At 43.1% G+C, this 20,867-nt stretch overlaps 1 protein-coding gene across 1 annotated transcript in view; it reads right to left on the bottom strand.

Annotated features, from left to right (window-relative positions):
• Positions 1–20,867, bottom strand: part of qsox1 (quiescin Q6 sulfhydryl oxidase 1) — a 151,318-nt gene that overhangs the window by 75,359 nt on the left and 55,092 nt on the right. Inside the window, exons 3-5 of the mRNA XM_069937480.1 lie at positions 7,446–7,494; positions 5,921–6,026; positions 3,378–3,468 (exon numbers count right to left, since the gene is read on the bottom strand). Of these exons, the coding sequence (XP_069793581.1) occupies positions 3,378–3,468; positions 5,921–6,026; positions 7,446–7,494 (246 nt within the window). The remainder of the gene's footprint in view (positions 1–3,377; positions 3,469–5,920; positions 6,027–7,445; positions 7,495–20,867) is intronic.

Below are 20,867 nucleotides of genomic sequence, written 5' to 3'. Positions count from 1 at the left end.
ATGGAATACTGACTCCTGATAACATCAAGCAGAAAACCTACCGTGGACATCTACCACCTAAAATGACAGAAGGAGAAGGGAATGAAAAGAACTGACTCAGTGGAATTTCTTGTTTATTTTTATTGAGTGACAACATTGTTTGACGGGTTTAATGTATCTTAAATTCTGAACTTTAAATGAATGGGAGGGGAGGTAGGGAGGGTGGGATGGGAAGTGGGGGGGGGGGGGGAAGAAAATGACACCGTATATTCAAGAAGGAAAATGTATGTATCTTGGTCAATGTGGTTTATAGTGTGAAAAATAAAAAAAATTTAAAAAAAAAAGCAGAATTGGCAACAGTATTTTCTCACAATGCAGCATGCTAATCCTCTGTCACCAGTCACTTACTTAAGAACGGTATGGGAAAAGGACAAGATGACTATGACGTCTAAAAATTGACTCAGCTGCCTAACGTTCATCTTTAATATTACTGGGAAAAAAATTGAAACCCTTCCAGGAGAGGCGAGGGTGGTTGCTGGTGAGAATTCAGAAGAAAGATCTGTTCCTAAAATACTTGCTTAACCAATCCCTTCAGGAAGTCATCTGCCATCCCTCGAGCACACCAATGAACTTGGACACAAAGAAGTGGAAGGTCCACGCAACAAATTTTACCACACTTGGGGCTTGGTGGTGCTGAACTGGCTGATTTGTTAAACTATTGTATACCCTTTTATTAATGGTCAAACCCACTTTAAATTCACATTAAGATGTTAAACACTAATATTTCTGCAAAAAGTGAGCACAGAAAATAGGACCAGAGGCACAGGAAACAAGAGATGTGTGGTCACCAGGGCCGTGGTAAGTGCACAGGGGCTGTGGACACACCAGGGCCCTGATAAGTACACAGGGGCTGTGAGTACACTGGGACCCTGGAAAGTACATAGGGGCCGTGAGTACACTGGGGCCCTGGTAAGTACACAGGGGCTGTGGGTACACCTGGGCCCTGGTAAGTACACAGGGGCTGTGGGTACACTAGGACCACAGAGATGGAAGGTAGTAGTGGGTACATCAAGGCCCTGATAAGTTCACAGGGGAAATGGGTACCAGGGCACTGGAGAGAGGATGGAGGACAGAGGTATCAAAGCTGTGGAAAGTGGATGGGCAATGTGGTAACCCAGGCCTGGGTGAGTAGAAAGGGACAATGAGAACCACGGGAGGAGAAAGGGAAAATGTTAACCATCGCTTGGTGAGGATAATGTAGAATAACAGAAATGCATGTAGAGCATGAAATGTGGGACAGATCAGTTTAGTTGACTGGCCTGAACTGGTGCCAAATCTGAACTAATGAAACACCACTCTTTTGCCCCAACTTTAACTGTGTATATTTATCTATCCTTTTAAATTTATTTTCTCTTTTCCCATCTCATGGCACATTATCGTAATTTAGTTTATACACTTGTTGTTAATGTATCTTGTATCTGTGTGGTTGTAGCAGGTAAGAGTTTTGGTATTACTGAACATTGTACTTATGCATATGACAATAAGCTCTCATACTTGTGTTCCATGTGCCACCTCATTTTCCATTCCCATAGTTTAATTCAGTGCCAACTTCAGTGAAATAGGGCAGGGAATCACTTCCTGACTTTTATCAGGGCCCTGAAGATCTACAATAGAGGAGAATACTATTTGCCAATCATTCTGTGGCTCCTTGTGAAATGGATGGTTCTCATGCCAGAGAATGAAAACTGAAGTTTTCCGACCCTGTAAGTAAGACAAAGTAACAAGGAAAGTCCTCTGCACCTTCATGCTGTCAGAGAGAGAACATGTTGCAGACCACATCTTGTCATCCAGTCATTATCTGATTCTGCAGTGCAGTCCTGAAAGCATGGACCCTCTGAAGTCACATGGAGACCAGGCTCATTCTTAATTGCCTTCTACTAATCCTTGCTCACATGGCAAACCCGCTCAACTGCATCAGCTCATTCCTCGGGAGTGAAATGTCAAATCTGGGTTTTGTACTTGGCCACATGCCCTTAATTCTAATAAGAGGATCTTGGTGGATAACTTGTGATTTTCTATCAAATTCATTATAGTGATGAGACAGTAGGTCACATGCCACAAACCCCACCGTTGCTGAACCACCAGACCTGGTGGAGATTGAGGTCAGTGTAATAATTCTCACATGGAAAAGCTCCAAGAGGAGATACCTGCAAAGAAAGGGACCCACCATTGATTGAGAAACTGACAGTGCTATTTCATGTTTTGTGGAACAAGGACCTCAAGGATGCCTGAATTACACACACATACAAGGGGAACAGGATTGTCTAGTCTGTGATAATCACAGTGGAATTACTGGCAAAATCCTCAGTAGAATTCTGTTAATCAGACTAATCACTCACAGTGAAGGAAGCCTCCTTCCTGAAATCCATTGGGGTTTCTACGAAGGGCCTAGACCTGACAGCTTTATCTTTACCGTGGATGGACAGTCACTTCACACCTTTATCCCACATCAGGCCGGTCTGAGGGTCCATCATTTTTTATTTTTGATTTTCAAAGACACATAAATTCAGACAATTCATTTTCTTACAACACTTATGCATAAACATACTGAGCCCATTTTTCCCCTCTCTACCATGACCCCCCACCCCCATGCCCCAATAGAGCCAAGAATAAATATGTATAATGATACAAATACACCACAAAAATACCAGTGAGGTCAACGACCCTTGCAAAAAAACTGAAGAAAAGCCGAAAAAACCCTGGTACTTAATTAAAAAAAGAGTAAGGGACAAAAAAAAAACCAACGCCCCACTTCTTTGTTCACTATTCTTTCCCGATTGGGACGGGTTACTTCATTTCCTTTATTCCGAAGGGGTGAAATTATGTCTGTAAACCTATGAGTTTCAAATAGGGATGCCACGCTCTAACGAATGCGTCATATTTCTTCCTTAAACTGTACGTGATTTTCTCCGGGGAATGCAACTCTGCATTTCCATATTCCATCGTGTAATATTTAGTTTTTCAACCTGTTCCTCCCATTTCCCTGGCTGAAATTGTTCTCACCTTGAATCCTTCAATTCCTCTACTTTCCTGGTCAAAGGTGTAACTGTGGACACTCACCTTATCCCAAGCAATGCCTGTCTTCTTGTGGGATATGAAGTGCAGTCTTTGATTCAGACCTGCACCCTAGAACTGAGATGGTGTTTAACTCATGGTATGGTGCACTTCCTGCTACTCTTCTGCTTTATAAATGCTCCTAGAGTTTAACTGCACTATTCAATATTGTGATGTCACATTACATGATATTAGTTGGTCACCTATGAATAAGATTAAATCAGCCGAAAGTTTTGCCAGAGGAAATATAGGCAGCATTTGAAAGGCAAAGGAACACATCTTACCTCTTGTCCTATGTATGAGTTGTCCTCTTCAAAGATGAGTGCCAGATAATGAACATCATTGGAAGTAAAGAAGTTCTGAACCTCTGCCATGCTGTATTTGTGGGAAGGAAAAATAGAAGTGAGTAATTTCTCACTGCATTGAGAATGGTTTGAATTAAATGAAGGCTGCAATAACATTAAGAAAACATTGAGAAGCAGGAGCCACTCAGTGGATTAGGCAACATCCATGCATAGAAATTTACTAAATTCTGGGAAGGGCCATTTTTTGAGCGGAGGATGAGATAAAAGGAGTGGAGAGATGGGGCCACGAGGTGATAAGAATACAAAACAAAAGAAGGTTGAAGATAGAGAAACAGGTATTACTGGGCATGTGGAGGAGAGAGTTGGCAAGAAAAGCAAATACATGAGAGATAAAGGACAGATAGAAAATGGAACTGGATGGTGGGGGTTATTCCAACCTGGCAAAAACAACATACGTATCATTGGATGGTAGACTTCTCAGGAACAATATGATACGCTGTTCCTCAAGTTTACATTTGGCCTTACCCTGACATTAGATGAGGCAGAAGACAGGTATATTTGGGTGGGAATGGAGAAGGGAATTAAATGTTGTAGACAGGTAAACACAAGAACTCATATGTTGCAATGCTTCTTGTCTGCAAATCATGTCAACTGTCCATTTCTCTCCATGTGTGGTGCCTGACCTACTGAGCCCTTTCAGCTTCTCATTGTTTGGAAAAAGACTTACATTTCATCACTGGATTTCTAACATGTGACACAATGGTCATACCGTGGCTGAGCAAGAAGACAGAGATTCCATCATCTGTAGTTCTGTATTTCTCTGGTGTAAATTCTCAAGGTGTGCCTACTTTGAGGACGTATTCCTCCTCTCTCTGAAGGGAGTTCCATGAAATTCACTCACACTGCTCCTTCCCATTCACTTTCAGTTGCTCTCTGTGACCAGGTTCGATTCACTCCCAGTCACTCAAATTCTCTCTCTTCCCCACCCCCCCCCCCCACCTTTAACTGTAGTGGGCTCTCCCCGACGTGTCTCTCCACCTCTCTGACCTGCTTTTGGCCAGTATCTTTTGATCTGTTGGCTCCTCCCACACCCAACCCTCATCCACTCCCATATTTTTAATGCTTGATGTCACCCTTTCCCATCCCAGTCCCTACACAAAAAGGTCAACGGTTGACTTCTCTCCAAGGATGCTGCCTGACCTGCTGAGCCCTTCCAGCTTCTCATCTTTTGGAAAAAGACCAACATGTCTTAGATGGATTTCTAACATGTGACACAATGGTAACACCATGGCTGACCTCTGACCCTCAAGAGGTGACTGCCATTTATTAAGACATCGACCTCTGCTTTTTCCTTCAGCAAAACCATTTAACATCTTGAAAGCCCAGACAAGAGTAGGCCTTTCAGAGTTCTGCAGCTGACCCTCACTTCTCAAACCAGAATGTCAATATGACAATAACAGATTGAAACTAATTTTGGTCAGCGATTTTCTGAAAAACAGAAGAGCCACTTCCCATACCACCAATATTTCTTTGGTTCAGAGGGCAGGAAGGATTGCTATCAGAACAAATCATAGAATAACTTTACCCACCCTGATACAAGAGCATTCTGAAAGATATATCCCTAACCTCAAGTAACATTTAATCCCCTCAGATTCTCTTAACTCTTTCCTCATTTCCACATTTGATGCTCTGGTGCCTCAATTGCTTCTCATAGCGCATCTTAGAATATCATTGTATAGGTTTTCCCACAACAGTGTTTCATTAACTAAGAGAGCACACACATTTGTATACATCTGCTGCAAAGATGACTCACCTGTGAAAATAAATAAATAAATACATAGCTTGCTAGATCGATAAATAAATAAAGATGCTGGAAAGCTGCAATTTTTAAAAAAAATGGTGGTGTGTGGCCACTGGCATCGCAGAGAACATGACGAAATAACCACACAAAGCGTTTCTAGAGTGAATCAAATGGATTTACCCTTCATCACTTGTGCAACCTTTTAAAAGCCAGAATCGCACACTAATATTATCACGCACTGACGTCACGTGCCCAGGTTGATCTCTCCTGGGAGTTGTAATGCCGCCATAGTGCCACTACAGGAGATTAATTGTTCACCTATCTCTTGAGATGGAAGCAGAGAAATTCAGGAAAGGGAGGGAGGAGTCAGAGATGGACCGTGAGAAATTGTGATCACAAAAGAGTGGAAAGTGTAGGTCTGCAGGACTAAATCAAAGACCACTCCATACCCCCTACAAAGCTTGGTCCCAGGTGAGTGCCCATAGTTACATTTTTGACCCCACAATTGCTCCTTTGACTTAAAGTGAGTGCAATTCTAGGATACAAGGTGAAAATAAGATCAGATAGAGGAATGAGGACATTGCTTGTGGGAAACAGGTTGAGAATCTGCTCAATGAAGAAGTGGGAGAGGGGGGAGGCTAAGACTACCCTAATGAGGTGTGAAGTTATTGTACATCCTTGGTAAAAATAATTGCACTAGTTTAATGCAGTGTGTGCATACCTGACTGGTTCCAAAGGGGGACACGCTGGGGGCCACTCGTTTTGTTCATTTTTCTCCAGGTAATCAATGATACTACGGCGCAGTTTTACCACACTGTATTCAGAACCTGTGGGGAATCAGACACAGATCAGAGTTTGGGAAATGTTAGTGTCCTGGGCTCAATAACAAGAGCAGACCAGGAATTTGAATAGGACATGGTTTTGAGGTAGGCAATTGCTAGATTGGTATATCTCTCAATAGGATACCATTGGCGCACAGTGGTTATTAAGGGATTATTTATGATATGTGAGTGGAAAGAAAATGATTGAGATCCACTGGATTAACCACTAAAGTTATTATCTCCAAGCCATTGGGTTCCTGATCCAGTTAACATGCATCTTCAAAATGTCTGTTGTAGGGAATGTCCAAGCTTCAACTTTCTTCTTCCTCTTCTCCTTATTCTTGTTGAAGATTGGATAATTAGGAGGGTACATGCAGAAGGATGGCCATTTAAATTACACTATTTGGGTAGTGGAGTGGCACAGCCAGTGCCTCAGTTTCCTGACCTTGTGTTCTGTCTGTGTGGAATTTGCACCTACACCCTGAGAATGCACTGGTTTCCTCCTACTACCTAAGCTGTGCAGGTTGATAGGTTAATTTAGAGAACAATTAACTTAAGTGTGCAGTAAAATCTGAAGTGAAATGATGGGAATAAAATGAGATTGGTGTCACAGTGATGTAAATAGGTTGGCAATGGGCAGTGTGGTCTTGGTGATCTGGTTAACCCATTATCACTTATCTATTTGCTGTCCAGTCTTCACCTATTCCTGTATAAGCTAAACATTTAGAACTTGCATTCAAGGCATTTTTTTCACCTGTCATATCAAATGGATAGAGCAGAGATGGACCATGAGAAGTTGTGATCACAATTACCCATGTAACCTTTCCATTCTTGGGGATGAAGTGACAGTGTCCAGATTGTGTGCACTGATGTGATATAGTTGGATTCAGCCCCTTATATTGAAGGATACTGATGCCTTACATGTAGTGAGGTTGAAGCCATTGAAGAGGCTGGCTGCTCGTGCCTGCAAGGCCACCTTAGAATTGCCTGCTTCAATCTATCCTCGGGTTCTTGGCACCTCTACCTGGTTAGCTGTGACCAAAGAGGAAGATGCAAGGAATCCCCAGTTCCAGCTGGGAAGCTGCCATAACTCTACGAGCTATCAAATGCCAGAGCTCCACTGATGCTTCCTAAAGGCAGCAAATTCAGTGTAGTCTAGGGCCTCTCTCCACCACACCCACTTTACGGGCTGGAGACAACAGGTGGAGAGTAACAGAGCTCAGCTGTTCATGGGATCAAATCAATGCTCCAGCACTGTGTAATCTGGCAATCCTTGCTGTCAACAAATGGGGATGCGTGAATAGATTTGACTTCTGATGAGCTGCTCAAAAATCTGAAAGGAAACAAGGTGAATGAGCAACATGCAAACTGATCATATGCATCGTAATGGGAGTGAAGTATGAAGGAAGTTAAAAATTTACTAACCAGTGTAAAGATCTCCTTTGAAATATAATTCTGAAAATGCTTTGAACAGCTGTGGGGGGAAAGACAAAACAAGGCTATAATGAAAGCAGTGACTGGAAGCAATAAAAGGCACAGTTACAATATCCCAGGAACAATCAGTGACATAATTCATTCCAAGGAAAATAAGCAAGTTCCCTGGAACCCAATTGTAAACAGAAATCAATGCATCAGAGTTGGAGTTATATAGCACAGAAACGGGGCTTTTGGCCAATTTGCCCATGCAGTTGAGTTTCTCACCTGATCTGATCCCTTTTGACTGTTTTTAGCCCATATCCCTCAAACCTTTCCTATCCCCATACTTGCCCAAATGGGGTTTAAACTTTGACATTGTACCAACCTCTGCCATCTTTCTGGCATCCTGTTCCATACACCTATCACCCTCTATGTGAAGCCAATGTCACAAAGATCCCTTTTAAATCTTTCCTCTCCTGCTTTAAATCTATGCCTTTTAGTTTTGGACTCTATTATCCTGGGAAAAAGACCATGACTATTTACCTTATCTCTGCCACTCGTGATTTTCTCAACCTCTATAAAGTCACTCCTCAGCCTCCTGCACTCCAGAGAAAAAAAGCCTCAGCCTCCTGCACTCCAGAGGAAAAAAGCCTCAGCTTGTTCAATCTCTCAAATCCAAGTAACATCCTGTGAATCTTTTCTGCATAATTTTCTCCTTCATTATATTCTTCACATAGCCAGGTGACAGGAACCGCATACAATCATCTGTGTGGTTTCACCGATGTCTTGCACAGTCGTCCTATAACAACTCATCAATGCCCTGACCGATGAAGACAAGGTTATCAAACATCATCTGCACCACCATGACTATTGGAGTCACCACTTTCAAGTGAAGTATGCACCTGCCGGAGGGGTGGGGGGCGGGGGCGTGCAAGATGGCATAGAGGGCAGACGTGCAATCCCACCCTTCCTCAGCCAGTTTCTTAAGTACCCGTTTTTAAAGTTTATAAAAGTGATTAAAAGTTGTTTTTTTTTAAATTTTGGGAACATTAGTGGGTCATAATGGCTGCTAATGTTAAAAAAAAGAATCTTCCACTTTCTCCATTTTTTCCTTATTACGTTCAACTTGATTTTAATATTCAAGAAAAGCTTAGACTTATTAAAGAAAATTGATGAATTGGAGAAGGAATTTCAGAAAGAAGTGACAGAAGATAAAAAACTGGCTTTGGCTAATTTGAAATTGCAGACTTATCAATTTGAACGTTTAATTAATCGATCTAAGCAGCTTTATTATGAGTTGGGTGAGGGGGCACATAAAGTACTTGCATGGCAGTTAAAGATGGAACAGGTTTCACGGACCATTAATGCTGTAAAAAAGAATTCAACAGTTACCTTTAAACCTCAGGAAATTAATGATCAGTTTTATTCATTTTATAAAAAAATTATATACTTCTGAGGGGAAACAGGATAGTGGTTCTATTGATTCTTATTTATCTAAGTTATTGTTACCAGCATTAGAAGAGGAGGATGTTATGGATCCGGAAGTTCCGTTCACAAAATTTGAGAATAAGGCGGCTATGTTGGAGATGCCAAATGGGAAGTCACCAGGTGATGATGGATTTTTGGTGGAATTTTATAAAACCTTTTATGAAGATTTAGCTTCTGCGTTTGAGGAGGTATTACAACAAGTGACTGAAGAGCATGAATTACCAGAATCTTTCTCTAGTGCTTTAATTACTGTAATCTCGAAAAAAGATAGAGACCCGTTGAAAGTGTCTTCGTATAGACCTATTTCTTTATTGAATATAGATTACAAAATTATAGCAAAAGTGTTAGCCAAGTATTTCCCTAAATTGATACATGTTGATCAAACAGGTTTTATCAAAAATAGAAATGCATCAGATAATATTCTTCAATTGATTGACGTGAAAAAAGCCTTTGATAGGGTCGAATGGGATTTTTTATTTAAGGTATTGGAGAAGTTTAAATTTGGCCCTTTTTTATTGGTTGGGTTATAGCTTTATATACGAACCCAATTGCTAGGGTGGTGACAAATGGTCAAATCTCATGATCGTTTAAATTGACACATTCAACTCAACAAGGTTGTCCATTGTCACCAGCCCTGTTTGCACTGGCTATTGAACCGTTAGATCAAACAATAAGACAGAATGAACAGATACGAGTGATGAGAGTTATTGATGAAGAATACAAGATTAATTTATTTGCAGGTGACGTTTTGATATATTTAGCAAATCAAGAACAGTCATTGCTACACATGCTGGAATGTTTATTACAATATGGAACATTATCTGGATATAAAGTTAATTGGGTCAAGAGTGAAATTTTGCTAGTTGGAGAAGGAGATTATTTAGAGTATAAAAAATTATAAAATTGAAATGGTCTGATAAAATTAGATATTTAGGAATAATTGTAAATACTGTGTATCAATCATTATACAAGTTAAATTATGTTCCTTTATTTAAAAAGTTTAAAATAGATTTAATTAAGTGGAAAGATCTTCTGTTAACTTTAATTGTTCGAGTTAATTGTATTAAGATGAATATTTTTCCCCATGGTCAATATTTATTTCAATCAATACTGTGCTCTCTTTCAAAGGGAATTTTTTCAGGATCTAAATAAAGCTGTGAGAGAATTTTTATGAAAAGGTAAATTACCACGGCAAGCATTATATCAACTTATCTGGAAGTATGCATTAGGTGGGCTTCTGCGGTGAATGTCTGCCAAGCTGCCCGTCTCCCCTCTGGCGAGCCTTGCTGTACTAATATTGGCTGTGCATTATCTCTACTGTTAAGGACACTCCCCTTGGATATAACATTATTGTACCATGAGTTTCTGCAAATAAAAGTCATGATTATTGTCTACTTCATCAACTGGCACTTCAATTTAATTAGCAAAAATGGATGCAGCACTCAAACCAGAGTAGCTGATAATCGACAAGTCTGCCCCAATGGCCAGAGAAATTTTCAACCACTGGATTGCTTTTTTCAATTACTACATGGCTCGAAACAACGTGGTCGATGAGGCAATACAGTGGGGTCACCTGAACTCTCTACTAGGTGAGGTCCCTTTCGCTGTTACGTAAGGAGCTACCACTCTGGCTATAGTCCAGGAACGTCTGACTGCTTATCATGCAGCACCGCAGAATGTGGTGTTTGCTCAACACAAGTTGCTGACTAGACGCCAGAAACCCGGGGAAAGTGATGCTGCCAATGCACTGGCCCTTGACTCACTGGCAAACGAATGTTATGTCAGGGCAGTCAATGTGCAACAACACCGCAATACTTTGAAGCTGGATGCTTTAGTCAACGGGATTGACTCCAGTTACATCTGACAGAGGTGGCTGGAGATGGAGCCCTTAACCTACGACCGGGCAGTCACTCTAGCCAAAACACTGAGAAGTGCCATGCGGTCCAGTGAAATGCTAGAAACCGAAAAGGAAACATCTAGGAGTGCTGGAACCCTGAAGGAAAGAAAAGGGCAAACTCCTGAAAAATGCTACTTCTGTGATAAGAGCTGGCACCCCAGATAGAAGTGCCTGGTTCGATTTGCTACCTGCAGATATTGTGGGAAACTCAGCCACTTTGCTAAAGCGTGTAAGGTGAAAAGTACTCCCACTGATAAGAAGAAGAAGAAGAGAAGCACCAAGAAAATGCATCCTGGAGCTGCAGGAATGGAAGACAACTGGGAAAAAGGGGAATCTTCAGATGAGCAGGCTGAATCGACTTCAAGTGATGGCAAGGTGAGATCCCCTGTGATAGCCCAATTGACTCCAAAGCTTGGGGGATGTTACGGACTGGAACAGTCGACCATGAAGGGGGAGCTGAATGGTGAGACTCTTGATTGTCTAATAGACTCAGGGATTGCTGACAGCTACATCCACAAGAGAGTTGCCAGAGCCTTAAATTTGCGGAGATATCCAGCGAACCGAAAGATATTGATGGTTTGTAGTGAACTTACAAAAACTGTACGGGACAAGTGTAAAGTTACTTTAAATTTGCAAGAACATCGCCTGGCTGATGTGTGACTATTTATTATGCCGGAGCTCTGCGTCCCTGTGGTACTGGGGTTAGATATTCAATCTCAGATGAACAGTGTAGTGTTAAATTTTGGTGGAACACTACCAAAATTGAAGTTGTTTGCTACTGGAGACACTTTCTAGCCAGCAGAAAATTTACTCTTGTCACTGATCAGAAATCTGTAACCTACATGTTCAGTACTAAACACAAAAGTAAAATCAAGAACGATAAGATGGCACGCTGGCGAATAGAACTCTCAACTTATAATTATGAAATCCAGTACAGACCGGGCAGGTTAAATGATCCCTCTGACGCATTGTCACGATCTGCTGCTGGTGCTCAGTTGGAGGGGCTAAAAGAATCCATAGCAGACTCTGCCACCCAGGAATCACGAGATTCTTCTACTGCATAAGGGCTAATAACCTTCCTTCCTCTCTGGAAGAAGTCAGGAAATTGACTAAAAGCTGTCCTGTTTGCGCAAAATGCAAACCGCAATACTTCAAAGCTCCAGAGGTCACTCTCATCAAGTCAACCCGATCTTTTGAGAGGATTAGCTTAGATTTTAAAGGACCGTTACCTTCCAATAACAAAATTTTATATTTCCTTACTGTAATTGATGAATATTCCAGTTTTCCCTTTGCAATGCCCTGATGTCTCATCAGCGTCTGTCATTAAGTCACTTGACAGAATTTTCAGCATTTTTGGTTTTCCCAATTACATTCATAGTGATAGAGGCTCAGCATTCATGAGCGCTGAACTGCGGCGAGCCCTGCTATGAAAGGGAATTGCCACCAGCCGTACCACGAGCTACAACCCGCAGGGCAATGGGCAGGTTGAAAGGACTAATGCTACAGTCTGGAAGACTGTTAATCTTGCTTTAAATACACATGGTTACCCTGTTACCCGGTGGTAGGAGGTGCTGCCTGAGGCACTACATTCTATTCGGTTTTTATTGTGTACTGCAATAAATCAAACACCTCATGAACGTTTCTTTACCTTTCCTAGGAAATCAGGAACTGTGATGGACTGGCCAGCCTGTTTATCTGAGCCTGGAACCGTGCTGCTGAAGAGCCATGCTTGGGCGCGTAAAACAGACCCCCAAGTCCAACCAGTTCAGCTACTGGATACCAACCCCAACTACGCTCATGTTAAATTCCCAGACGAGAGTACTGACACTGTACCCCTAAGAGATCTGCCCTCGCCTGGTTCGCCCCTTCCTCGCGAGCCTGAGAGATTGGACTCACCCCTCACCCAGCCTGTGACCCCTAGTAAGCTTTCAGATGGCCCTGCTGAGGCTCCACTGCCTCACGCTGGTGATTCTGGAGCGGGTCCAGAAGTCAGTCCTTCCCATACGACAGACTCAGGACCTGTACCAGTTCCCAAGGTTGCAAAGCAGCCACCTGTTTTGAGACGAAGCACTAGAATTTGTAAACAACCTGATAGGCTGACATATTCATAAAACATTTCATTATATTCCACTTGCTTGCTAGATTCTGGTGTCTTTTGGCTGTTGCAGTATTCTCAAGGCCAAACATGGTATCCATGTATTGCTTGCTTCAGTCTTTCCTAGCAGCTGTCCTTTTGATTTTAACCCTTCTTCTGCCAGGGGGAGACTGTGGTGAATGTCTGCCAAGCTGCCTGTCTCCCCTCTGGCGAGCCTTGCTGTACTAACATTGGCTGTGCATTATCTCTACTGTTAAGGACACTCCCTTTGGATATAATTGTATATGCACCTATTGTTTTTCATTATTGTACCATGAGTTTCTGCTAATAAAAGCCATGATTATTGTTTGACCACATCGTTTTTGCTACTTCAACTACACTACAAGTAGCGTTATATAAACTTAACTGAAAGTATGCGTTAGGAGAGCTTCAATTATCCCATTTTCAAAATTATTATGAAGCAGCCCAGCTGAAGTTTATTAGTAGGCTGATGGATTTGGACCAACCCCCGAGTTGGGCTAAGGTTGAGATGGCTTGTATTTCTGAAATTGAAAGGCATCGATTTATATTTCGATGGAATATAAATTTTTTGCAGGAATATTTATTAAAGATATGGACAAAGGAAAATAAGATTTTAGGATCAAAAGGTAAATTGTCAATCTTAACCCCCTTATACAATAATCAGCTTATTCCTTTTTCAATGTTTAATAATCATTTAAAGAGTTGGGATTCTAAAGGTATAAAGATGTGACAGGATTGTTTTGTAGAAGGACAGTTTCTTTCTTTTAATCAATTGAAAGAGAGTTTTGATATTGCTGAAAATCCTTTGTTCATTTATTATCAATTTCGAGCTTTGGTGAAAGGTATGTATGGTAGAGAGATGATTTTACCTGTATTGACGGAATTCGAATCTTTGATTTCTTCTATTCCAAAAAAGCTTTATATTTCAGTTATGTACCAAGTGTTACAAGATAATATGGATAAACCAGAAGGGGACAAGTCTAAGCTTAAATGGAAAAATGATTTAGTTTTTGTTTTTCCATTAGATTATTGGGCAGATATGTGTTATGATGGTGTTAATAAATTGACGAATGTGCGGTATGGAATGGTTAATTATAACTTTTTACATCAGTTGTATTTAACCCCAGAGAATTGAAAAAAATATGGTTTTAGTAATTCGGACTCTTGTTTTAGATGTGGCGTATGTATTGGTACTTTTTTTTTACATGCTGTTTGGTCTTGTGTTCATGTACAACCATTTTGGGAAGAAATTAGGTTAATTTTGGAAAAATTGTATGATATTAAGTTACCATTAGATCCATCTATTTTCTTAATGGGTTATATGGTTCCTTTAAAGGGTTTAGGGTTGGATAAATTTCAAATTGCATTTGTATGCTTAGCATTGTCTGTTGCTTGAAAATGTGTTGCAAGTACATGGAAAGATAATATAGTGATTAACATAATGAGATGGCTCCAGTATTGGTAGACCAGTATGTGGAAGAGCTGATCCGGGATGCCCAGTGTGGCTGGGGTGAGGTCCGATTACATCTGCCAATGACTGCTAGAGGAAGACAGGCTACCATTGCAGAGAGCCCTCCAGCTCGTTAGTACTCTAGATTCAGCCCACCTCAACGCTGAATCCATGTGCGGGACGTGGGTGCAGCCATTTTGGGACATGACGTCACAGACTGCCTCCGTATAGGGAGGCCCCGACCCCACCTCTGCTGCCACAGCCAAGCCACAAAATCAAAAGCACAGCCAAGTTTTACTTCTGTGGCAATGCTACCCGGCGAGTGAAGTCACCTGCACAGGTTGCGGGAAGAACGGAAACTACAAGAAAGTATGTAAGTCGAAGTCTTCCTTACCAAGCAGTGCCACGTCCACCCCTGGTGGGGGTCAGCCATCAAACACGACTCCACCTCCTCCTGGAGCGACGACATCACTTCTAGCCTCAAACGGATCAACCGTATACGCACCCCGGGGGGTGCCATCTTACCCGTCGTGAATGACATCTGCATCCATTATCTAAGATCAAAGTAGCCCTCACCCGGTCACCTACCTGATGATGGAGATTGAGGGAAATGGGAAACAAACTAACTGCCTGTTCGACAGCGGAAGCACCGAAAGCTTCATCCACCCGAACAGCTCTCTCTCCTCTTCAGACCAACAAGCAGCACGATATCAATGGCCACAAAGGACCAATCTGCTGAGATCTGCGGGTATTGTATTGTGTTGTTTATGTTGCAAATGAACGTTGTGACAATTTCCATTTACTCTTAATGCCTCAGATCTGCGCACCAATCCTTCCGAGGCTGGACTTCCACAGCCAGTTCAGAAGTGTCATGATGGCATTTGGGGGAGCCAAACTGTATACAACCCCCAGCTTATGGGCCCCACCCCCTGCAGCCAACCCTGCCTGCAGTCTCTCTACCCTCTGCTTACTCCCACCATCATTATTTGAACCTGACCCTGGACTGTAAGCCCATAGCCACTAAGAGCAGATGCTACAGAACTGAGGACAGGTCATTCATCAAGTCCAAGGTGCAGTGACTCCTGGCAGAGGGGGTCATAGTACACAGCTTCAGCCCGTGGAGAGCCCATGTCATGGTGATCAGGGGTGGAAGTAAACCCCATATGGTGATTGACTATAGCCAAATGTTCAACAGCTTCACGCATTCATGCAAGAGATGCATACCCTCTTCCCTGGATCGCCGATATGGTCACTAAGATTACCCAGTACAGGGTGTTCTCCACCAGTGACAAAGTCAGCATAGCACCAACTTCCCCTTCGCCCAGGAGACCACAAGTATATCGCATTCAAAGCGAATGGCAGGCTCTATCACTTCCTCCAGTTACCCTTAAGAGTCACCAATGGCGTCTCCATATTTCAGAGAGAAATGGATCGGATGGTGGACAAGCACAAACTGACAGCCATGCTCCCCTACCTAGATAATGTCACCATCTGTGACCACGACGCGGACCTTCCCAAATTCCTCCACGCTCCCAAGTCCCTCAATTTGACCTACAACAAGGACAAGTGTGTGTTTACCACAACACACCTGGCCCTCCTTGAATGCATCATGGCATATGGTGTCATCCCCACTGAGCCCGACCGTAAGCATTCCCTTACGGAACTCTCTATCCCGCCCAACCTCAAGGGGCTAAGAAGGTGCCTGGGGTTCTTCTCCTATTATGTCGAATGGGTGCCCAATTATGCCAATAAAGCCTGGTAAGATCCACAACTTTCCCCTTATCGGCAGAAGTCCTGGCAGCCTTTATCCAGATCAAGAGAGACAACACCAAAGCCACGATGCATGCAGTGGTCAAATCCATCCTATTTCCAGATGGAAAGCAATGCCTCTGACTTTGTGATGGCTGCCACTCTCATCCAAGCAGGCAGGCCAGTAGCTTTTTTTTCCTGTCCCCTTCACAGTCCTGTGATACAGCTCTCCTCTGTTGGAGATGGCACAGGCCATCATTGAGGGAGTTCACCACTGGCATCAGTTCCTGGCTGGGAAGAGATTTACTCTGCTAACAGACCAACGAGCCATTGCTTTCATGTTCAATACCAAATTGCAGAGTAAGATCAAAAGTGACAAGATCCTGAGGTGGAGAATTGAGCTCTCCATCCTATACCAGCCGGGCAAGCTCAATAATCCCCCAAATGCCCTATTCCGGGGGATGTGTGCCAGCACGCATCTCGGCCACTTCCAGTCCCTCCACAATGACCTTTGCCAACCCAGAGTCATGAGATTGTTCCACTTCATGAAAGCATGGAACCTTCCCTACTCCATTGAAGATATAAGGTCGTTGAGACAATGTGGGGTCTTCACAGAGTGCAAACAACTATTATTCTGGCCTGACAAGTCACATCTCAAAGGCCACATGCCCCTTTGAACAACAGTAAAGATTTCAAGGGGTCCCTTCCCTCGTCAATAAGAACATACATTTCCTGAACGTCATTGACAAGTAGCCCAGGTTCGATTTTTTGCCATCCCTGTCCCAATATGACCTCAGCCACCATTATAAATGCTCCCAGCAGCACATTTACCCTCTATGGGTACCTGAATTACATGCACAGTGATCGGGGGTCTTCTTTTATGAGTGGCGAACTGCGGCAGTACCTGTTGGCTAGAGGCATTGCCACAAGTAGGACAACCAGTTACAACCGCTGGGGGAATGTCCAGGTAGAGAGAGAAAATGCCACATTTTGGAAAGCTGTCCTCCTGGCTCTTAAATCAAAAGGCCTGGCAGTGTTCCATTGGCAGGAAGCCCTGCTGAAAGCACTCCATGCCATCAGATCTATGTTATGCACCGCTACCGACTCAACCCCACATGAACGCATGTTTTCCTTCCCCAGGAAGTTGGTGACTGGAACCACACCACCACCCTGGCTCTCATCTCTGAGACCCATCCTGTTGTGGTAAGATGCAAGGGGTCATAAGTCTGACCCGTTGGTCGAAGAGGTGCATCTCCTGCATGTCAACCTTCAGTAACCCTATGTGATGTACCCGGACGGCCATGAGAACACGGTCCCCATTCGGGACCTGGCGTGTGCCGTAGATCCCTACCCACTCCCCACCCCCTTCAACTCAGGTCCGACCTACACCCATACTGCTCCTGACAGGGACCTGGTGCAGGTCAGTGACCCACCCCCACCCACCACGCCATACCCCCGGACCGTGCTCCAGCTGCTCTGACCACCATGTCTGCCCCTACATACAACCAAGCCTCACCTCCCCAGCCTCAAGACACACAACCAGCAATGGAGCTGACTATTGTACTACCTGTGGAACTACGCCACTCACAGAGGCAAAGGAAACCACCTGAGCCTCTAGAACCTTTAACCTGGCAAGGTTTTGTTTTAAAAGAAGGAGGGAATGTGGTGCTACAAATATCTATCTGTATAGGTGACTGTCAGTGGGTAGCTGGCCCATCCCCCATTGGTGAATTGCTCCCTGGTAACTCCTTCCCTTGTGACCCTGGAATAAAGGTCGACCTTGTTCTCCCTGTCCTCAGTTGAGCTCTTGGAATTGAGGCAGCTACGTCTAAGGTGTAAAAAGCCTATCGTTCCTCATTCTACGGCTTTGGAGTCATTGATAGAGGGTATCAGGTTGTTAGTTTGTAACATGACCCAGTCCCAGCTCATTGGCTCTGCAGCTGATTGGCTCTAAATTTCCTATTGGTTGACCAGTCACCACAACCATTCAGATGACACTCTCTATTGGTTAATTGCATGATAGCCAAGAGAGAGTTAAGAAGTTCCGACTTTCAAAAGATAAGCTAGAGGAAAAAGAATTGTAAAGTATTTAGATGAGAATGGAAGGACTTAAAATAAATATGGAATAAAACTGAACTTGTAAGTTAAGGTAACTGGTAAACTTTCCATCATAGAGATTCATCAATTAGAATCTGCAAATTAAAGATGGAGTAACTGAGGTGGCAATGATTTCCAGTCCCTTTCCCTCATTGACAATTTTATGTGGAGTTCTGCACTGACAATTTTCTTGTATTTCCAAACAGAGACCTCTTCTGCTAACACACTTCACAGAAGGCTCGGTGAAATTCCTGAACTGCAGACAAATTTTATTTCCACCTCAATGGAGCAATCTACAGAAATTGTTCAGGACAGTTCATTACTCAGCTGGATTTAAGTATTAAAAGTAAAGTGGTAATTATTCAAAAGAATCTCATCCCAGAGCCAAGTTTCTAATGGAGGAAAATGGGAAGAGAACTAAACATGGTTACCAACAGAGTTAATTGAGGGCAATACTTTAACTTGATTGCAGAGGACTGTGATAGTTTGGCACAACTTCCATAGCCTGTTGAGTTGAAAATGCGAGGTTGGCCACTGTTCAAGAGCCACACTGAGCCCTTAAACAAGCAAGTCTGCAGATGCTGGATTGGGTGCAATACAAAAGTATGCTAAAGAAACTCAGCCTGTCATGAAGCATTCATTGAAAGTAAAGGATAACCAACAAAGAGGCCAGACCCAAAATGTTGGTTGCCCTTTGCTTCCTATGGATGCTGCATGACCTGCTGAGTTTTTCCCAGTATGCTTGTAGAAAACAGAAAACAAGTCATATGGCCCTTCTAGATTGCGCCAAAATGTTATTCCGCTGGTCCCATTGACCTGCACCTAGTCCATATCCCTCCAGTCCTCTCCCATCCATGTATCTATCCAATTTATTCTTAAAACTTAAGAGTGTACCCTATTTACCACATCAGATGTCAGCTTATTCCACACTCCCACCACTCAGAGTGAAAATGTTCCCTCTAAACCTTTCCCCTTTAACCCTAAAACCATGTCCTCTCATATTTATCTCTCCTAATCTGTGGAAGGAGCCTACTCATATTTACTCTGTCTATACCCCTCATAATTTTGTGAACCTCTATCAAATTTCCTCTCATTCTTCTACGCTCCTAGGAATAAAGTCCTAACCTGTTTAATCTTTCCTTGTAACTCAACTCTTGAAGACCCGTCAACATCCTTGTAAATCTTCTCTGCTCTCTTCCAATCTTACTGATATCCTTCCTATAGTTAGGTGACTAGAACTACATATAATACTCCAAATTTGGCCCACCAATGTCTTATACAACCTCACCAAAACATCCCAAATCCTATACTCGATACTTAAATTTATGAAGGCCAAGATGCCAAAAGCTTTCTTTACAAACCTGTCTACCAGTGATGCCACCTTCAGGGAATTATGTCTCTGTTTTCCCAGACCCTTTTGTTCCACCACACTCCCCAGTGCCCTACCATTTACTGTGTATGTCCTACCTTGGTTTGTCCTTCCAAAATGAAACACCTCACACTTGACTGCATTAAATTCCATCTGGCATTTTCTGTCCCATTTTTCCAGTTGGTTCAGATCCCTCTCCAAGCTTTGAAAGCCTTCCTTGCTGTCCACAATGCCTTCAATCTTAGTGTCATCCAATTTACCACATTATCATCCAGATCACTGATATAGACGCTCTGTATTGCACACTGAGCCCTTTACAAGTGTGCGAAGCACATGTTTGCATATTTGAAAAATCTTTTGTTGGCACATCAGGAGGTGGAGATGGAAGGGTGTGGGCACCACATTACAGCTTTGATCGTCAGCAGTAATAGAGTCCCTTCTATGCACACTTTTTTTTAATATATGAACTCCTGAAAGTGCTGCAGGTGAGCAATCCTCACAGAAAAGCTGCCGTGCTGGAATCTTGAGCAGACAGACTTGCTGGAGGAATTCTATGGGTTAGACAGCATCCATGGGTAGAAATTGTCAGTCAACTGAACATGTCAGATCAGACTAGAGACATCAGCTCAGGTCCCCTCTATTAGTGGAATAGAAGAATGTCAAGGGGGAGCCCTAAATTAAAACAACTTGAATGAAAATGTACAATAATTTAGCACCATTTATTGAATAATGAGTACTCATTTATTGTATAATGAGTACAAATGGCGGCACTGCCTGAGCCCCTGTAGCAGCAGCACTGCCGCAGGTGCTGACTTTCGGAGAACAGGGAGCATAGACACAGCGCTCCCGCAGGTCGAACCACCAAGTCCGACTGCTGTTGGCTCTGTACAAGCTTTAAATGGCCTGTTAATGGAGCCGATGGTGGATTTATTTAAAAATTCTGCAACCGCGGGGTCTGCGCCCAGGATGGTGATGCCTATGATTGGCAGCAGCCACAAGGGGTTGCAGATTCCGGGGAAGCGGATGTCTGGTAAGGGGTACTAGAAAACAGGGAGATCACCTCATGAATGAGAAGGAATAGCAGAGGGGTCACCCCATAGGACTGTGACCATGGTGGGGTTCTGCGATTGAGGAAACACACAGATGGTGGGCTATTGGTAATTGGAGACAAGGAACCTGCGCAGGCCGTGGGCTGCCGGTGACTACGGTCAAGGGATTCACACCAGGCAGCAGACTGCTGGAGACTGGCTCAAGACTGGCTGAAG

This window comes from Narcine bancroftii, chromosome 5 (assembly GCF_036971445.1).
Source record: "Narcine bancroftii isolate sNarBan1 chromosome 5, sNarBan1.hap1, whole genome shotgun sequence".
NCBI classification, from domain to species: domain Eukaryota; kingdom Metazoa; phylum Chordata; class Chondrichthyes; order Torpediniformes; family Narcinidae; genus Narcine; species Narcine bancroftii.
The sequence above is the reverse complement of the archived record's forward strand: the minus strand, read 5'-3'. Positions and strand labels throughout refer to the sequence as shown.